At 43.0% G+C, this 6,000-nt stretch overlaps 1 protein-coding gene across 1 annotated transcript in view; it reads left to right on the forward strand.

Annotated features, from left to right (window-relative positions):
* The window catches only part of pcca (propionyl-CoA carboxylase subunit alpha), a 47,721-nt gene that overhangs the window by 31,990 nt on the left and 9,731 nt on the right, over window positions 1–6,000 (forward strand). The window contains exons 18-20 of the mRNA XM_058380590.1: window positions 709–811; window positions 3,454–3,552; window positions 3,667–3,720. Coding sequence (XP_058236573.1) covers window positions 709–811; window positions 3,454–3,552; window positions 3,667–3,720 — 256 coding nt within the window. The remainder of the gene's footprint in view (window positions 1–708; window positions 812–3,453; window positions 3,553–3,666; window positions 3,721–6,000) is intronic.

A 6,000-nucleotide genomic window follows, 5' to 3' on the forward strand; every position in this document is an offset into this window, starting at 1 on the left:
CGAGCTAAAACATCATAAGGGGTGCCAATATATATATATATTTTTTAGAATGAACTCTATGCTCAATCACCAGTTCTGGAGATTTTATGTCAATAAATCTTATCATAGGCTCAAATCTTATGCTCAATCTCCAATTCTTTATTTTATATGATGTCATAATGCAACAAAGCCATATGATTGGGCTCATCCCCTACTTTCAAACCTTGCCTCTGACCCAGGAGACAGCCATGGACTTTCACACGGTCACAGATCTGCCATTACAGCTTCTGACAACAATGAATTAGTGTCTATAATGAACTCAGAAACTACACTGACCTAATAGTTCATCATGAGCCCTTGGTTGCTGTCGTAGAAAGGACATTAAGGTACATTATTTATTGTCCAGTGTCACCCAAATGAGGATGAGGTTCCCTTTTGCGCCTGGGTCCTCTCAAGTTTTCTTCCTCATATCATCTCAGGGAGTTTTTCCTTGCTCATTAGGGGTAAAATATTTCTTTTGGGATTTATTACAAAGCTTTATTGTGAGATATGTCTGTTACACAGTACACTGTATACATCTTGGCCGTTACCTTTTTCTGTGAGCTCTTAAAAACAGCTGCTCACTAGCGCTAACAGTGAACCTCTGACATCCATGCTGCTTAATATTTACTTCTATGTTAGTGTTTGTGTCAAAAGTGCTACTATAATGTTTGTGTGTGTGTTTGTCAGAGTATCGAACACCACTCAGGAGAGGAAGAGCTGGGAGCTGTGTGTGGAGCTGGAGAAAGGTTCTCACATGTTGAGTGTGTCTCGCTCTGGAACCAACTACACAGTGAGTGTCTTTTCCTAGCCCCTTATCCACTAGTGGTTTATGTGATAGGAACACACACACACACACACACACTGTGGAGCTCTGCTGCTGTTTGCTCTGTCTGGGTCTCATTAGGCTCAAATGCGTCTGAATACTAAATCAAGCAAGTTTTAAATAGCTTTAGTGTATACACACACACACACCTGTGAGGATACTCTAATACACACTCTCTGTACTGTCTCTACATGTGATCCAAAAGTTGAACGCAAAACACAGAGATAACAAATTCACACAAAACACTTATTTATTTGTTTTTATTTATTTATCTGGTAGTCGTCCAGCTCAGGCTAATAGCTAATATAATACGCTTGTTCTAATACATCATTGTTTCCATAGTAACAACGTACACCGGGACGTCTGTAGAAGATGAAACTGACCCGAGTGTTGGAACGGTGAAGCTTTCTGTCTGGATATTTATTAAAGATTTAGGGAAGGAGTCTCCAGTGTCAGAAGCCGGCGAGGGATATTACGTATTAAATCTTACTTTTAGTCAGATAATAGAAAATATAACATGATGTTCTTTAAAAGATAAATTGATGTTGAATATAAAAATAAACAGCCACCTCAGATCACTGATTACTTCTGAACACCGATAATGATAACGTATATTTTAGCAGTAATTTCCCGTTCCTTGCAGCACCCTTTACGTCTCCTTTGAAAACTTGCGTGAATAGCTTGCTCAAGTTTGTTGTCATGGCAACAAAATGACACCATCCCTTCCCGCCCATTTCAAAACTATGGGATCCAGCAGCCTCACGCTTTGTTTCTTTATTTTTTATCCGAATGCCTACTTTGTGGCCGTGAACCCTCACCCCGTTCTGTTCGGTCAGCTGGAGAAGGAATAAGAAAGCGGCTGTGTGTGTGTGTGTGTGTGAGAGAGTACTAGGAGCTTGGCGTGTCACTCAGTCACTGTATGTTTGCACACCTGTGGACGCTCTCTCTCCGGGATGCCTTCAGGGCTCCATAAGGATCTGGGTGCTCAGGGGACCTGTGCCGATCTGGGATCATCGCCCCTTTCGTCCATGTAATCAGATTAAGAGGGGTTTAAAGGCAGACTCTGATCCTAGATCAGCTGTGCGCGGTTGACCCATACAAATGTCATTTCCGTGGAGGCCTATCATTTCTCCCAGCTGTGCACCGACACTCCTGTGCTCACGTCCATCAACGTGGAGTGCAAAGGGCTGAACTGGGGCCAGTTTCTTGCCTTGTAAATGATAACTACTTACATAAGAGCTGTATAATGAGGGCAAAAATATTTTTAAATGGATTTTACACTCGACTTAGGAGCACAAATGGTTTGTTGCCCTTTTTTTCTCAGTCCTAATCAATGGATAAATCGAGTAATGCGCTAAATCATGCGACTCTGAATGTCGTAATCGAATGGAATGAACACCGCGGGTTCGATGAGACCCGATCCCGCCTCACCTCTGTCCTCCTGAGACATGTAACGTCGAACGGAGCTGTAATGTTCGCCGCAGGGCGCCACTTCAAACCCGGACCCCCTGCTTCTGAAGGCTCAGGGGGTCCTGAGGGGTTTAGATGGCCACTGACAGGGAAAGATCTGTACTGTTGTTTAGACAAGTGGTTCTGGGTTGAAAGTGAGCCCTCCTCCTCTTCTGTTACTGTTTTCAAGTTTGCTTTGTGTGTGTGAGAAGGTGCAGATGGGACGGGGTTTAAACCAGAGCTTCTGATATTTTTTTTCTTGAAGGCATCAGGTGGACTGGGGAGAGAATGTGCTCGTGCTCCAGATGTCCATCATTCGTACATTCTTTTGTAGCACACACACACACACACAAGGTCTGTATTATTATTAAAGTTTGCAAAATCATACAGATTCAGGTCAAAAGCTTCAGTTAATGTTCCTCAGAATGGGGAAGCAGTATGATCTCAGTGGGTTTGATGAGCTTCTTTATGAAGCTCCTGGAATTGTAATGTAGTACAGCTAGACAAAATGGTGCAAAAAACACACAATATGCAGCAGCTCTGTGGGATAAGAGCAGAAAAGCAGAAGCAGAGCAGGAGCAGAAAAGCATCTCAGAATGATCAGGTTTTAAGACGGATGAGCTACAACAGCAGACGATCACATCAGCTTCCTCTCCTCTCAGCCGAGAACAGGAAACTGAGGCCACAGTGAGCACAGGACGAAAGGTTAATGGTGGAAAATGTTATCTGGGATTTTTCTGTCCAGTTTATTTACTGCGGATAAAATTCTAAAACGTTATCCAATGTATGGCTTGTGAATAAGTGTGATGAAGAATCCTAGAATTTTGCTCAAGATTCACCTTCAGTGTTTTATGTGATCTGAACACACACACACACACACACACAGTGGAGCTCTACTGCCGCCGTTTGTTCCGTCTGGGTCTCATTAGGCTCAAATGCATCTGAATACCAAAAGTCATGTTTGAATTCGAGTTTTAAAAGAGCTCTAGTGTACACACACACACACACACACACACACACAGAACCAAACACCTGTGAGAACAATCTAATACACACTCTCTTTACTGTTGACACTGATACTGAATTTCAATCTAGTACCACATGCTGACCCCCTATTGCTCTCTCTCTGTGTGTGTGTGTGTGTGTGTGTGTGTGTGTAGGTGGAGATTGATGGAGAGAAAGTGGATGTATCTGGAGAATGGAATCTGGCCTCTACACTTCTTCCCCTCACCATTAACGGCACCCACAGAGTTCTGCAGGTGAACACACACACACACACTCTCTTCCATCATGTATGTATATATGCTTGCCTTTTGTAATATCCATAGACGTGTGTGTGTGTGTGATTTGTAACTGGCTGTTTCTTGTTTCAGTGTCTCTCACGTAACGCTGCAGGCGAGATCACACTGCAGTATCTGGGCACATCGGTAAGTCTGGCTGATTAAAATCATCTTCACACACATCAAGACAATCTTTGTGATGAGAATATGAGAATAAACATTACTGTAGGTCACAGGTGCTGCACAGCCCTGGTCCTGGAGAACCATCTCTCCTGCAGAAACACTATATTGGAGGAAAATTGCGAGACTGTAGTGTTGTTGTTGTTGTTTTTTTAACCATCTTCACATGAGCAAAGTGTAATGTAACTCAATGTGTAGCGCAAGAGACCACATAGAAAATGCACTAACACACAGTGCCTGCCTCATCTATTGGCTATCACCCGTCACACTGCACTGTTTCTAAGGTCCTCCCCTAAAGGCGTAAATAAGTTAATAAGTAATGGGATAATAAAGGACTAAATTATCGATAAGTAAGGAATAAAACAAAACAGGACATCCATGAGTCAAGTGATCCATGATGAGATTATCCCAAAGTGTTGTTCTCTGATACAACAGCAATTTACCACTCATTCATTCATTCATTCATTAATAAACATTCATTGATTAAAAGACATTAATTAATTAATTAATAACACATGCTCCTAAAATACACCTTATTAAATTGTATTATTATTGCCGAACATCGCTTAAGACGAGTTATCACTTACCTTAAAGCAGCACTACTGAGCTGATCTTATAGAAAATGACCCATCACCTTCTGACCAATCAGATTTGAGAATTTAAAACATTCAAGGTATCTAATAACAGCTTCCAAAACCTTCAACAGAAGTCCTGTGCTTTGTTAATATGTGTGTTAACAATGTCTCAAAAACAAATCCATAATCGTTACTATGGCAACAGCTCATTTGCATGGACTTGTATGGTGACCTGTTGTTATTTAGTCAAATAATCTAACTTCTTATGATAAGTAAGTTTTCCATCATGGGAGAGTGTTTACGAGGGAGGACTCGGTTGTAGGATGTGTGTATTGTGTGTCTCACTGGGGTGTGTATCCTGTCCTCATACACACACATTCATAACTGTCATACACTCAACACCCTGTACACACTACACACAGCTCCTCGGCTAGTCCAGGTGTCCATAACACTTCTACAAATCACCCCATGCCACCCATGATGCCCCCGCTCCGATCTGACCCGAACAATAACCGGCATCGTGTCGAACCAGGCTGAATCCTAAACAAACAAACAGCGTTAAAAACACCGCCCCGTGCAGGAAGAGGCTAGAGGTGGCGCGCATGTGTGCGCTCAGCATGTGGGACGCTCTTTAAAGACACCGCTGGTTGTTAGCGACTCGACTCAAAGCGCTAGCGTGCTAAACGCTACCACAGGAGCGGTTTCCGGTCATTCTGTGCGGTTCGGGGTCACCCAGGCCGCGCTTGTTGCCTTCTGTCCGGTTCTCCAGCGGGACAGTGGGAGCCTGCTGAGATTTTAACAGTTTTTAGGGTTTCCCCTTGTCACACATGGGACTTCCACTCCCACTCAGGTGCCCGTGTGACCCCTGCAAGAATGGAAACGGCTGTAAAAGTAGGCTAGAAAAATGACAATATGATACTTCCTTTGTGCTTTTAGGGAACAGTAAGGATGTTTTTGGAGAAATGAATTGAGTACCGTATCGACTCGGAGAAAGATCTGAGCACTTCCTCGATTTAGAGATGAGAAGAAGTGTAGCTCTGTGCGGGGTCACAGGGGTCATTAAAGTATTGTGGTTTCTTCAGTAATTTCATATCATTGGTTACTACTCAGAGCAACACAGATACTTTCTCGTTTAATTTATTAATATTTCTGAGTAAAAAAATAATGTATAACACGAAGCATCTTCCTGTAAGATGTGATGTTTTTTGCCTTGACAGCAGATTCAGTGATAGAGATAATGAACTACTGCTGCAGTGCAGGAACCGTGACCCAGCGGTCATGTGGAGGTCTCTAACTTTATGACCTTGTGTGACCTGTCATACAGGACGATGCAAGACTTCCTCAGTTGAATTTGTGGAAAATAGGGCACTTCCCTCTCCATACGACCCTTCCGGATGTTTCTCCAGGAGCTGTGATTAACGAGAAAGTGTCAAACTCACAGCTAAATTTAGTCTCATTAGAGGATGACATCATGGTCAGTGGAGGCTGGGTGTGGGGTCTCTATACACACACACACACCCACCACACACACACACACACACATACACACACACACACCACACACACACACAGGGTCAACACAGTTTAATAAAGGCCTGCAGATAAACAGCTTGTGTTCCCTGTTTGGGGTCATTTCCACTCACCTGACTGGAGAAAGTTAGGGCTGTGATGT

This window comes from Hemibagrus wyckioides, linkage group LG26 (assembly GCF_019097595.1).
Source record: "Hemibagrus wyckioides isolate EC202008001 linkage group LG26, SWU_Hwy_1.0, whole genome shotgun sequence".
Classification (NCBI taxonomy): Eukaryota; Metazoa; Chordata; class Actinopteri; order Siluriformes; family Bagridae; genus Hemibagrus; species Hemibagrus wyckioides.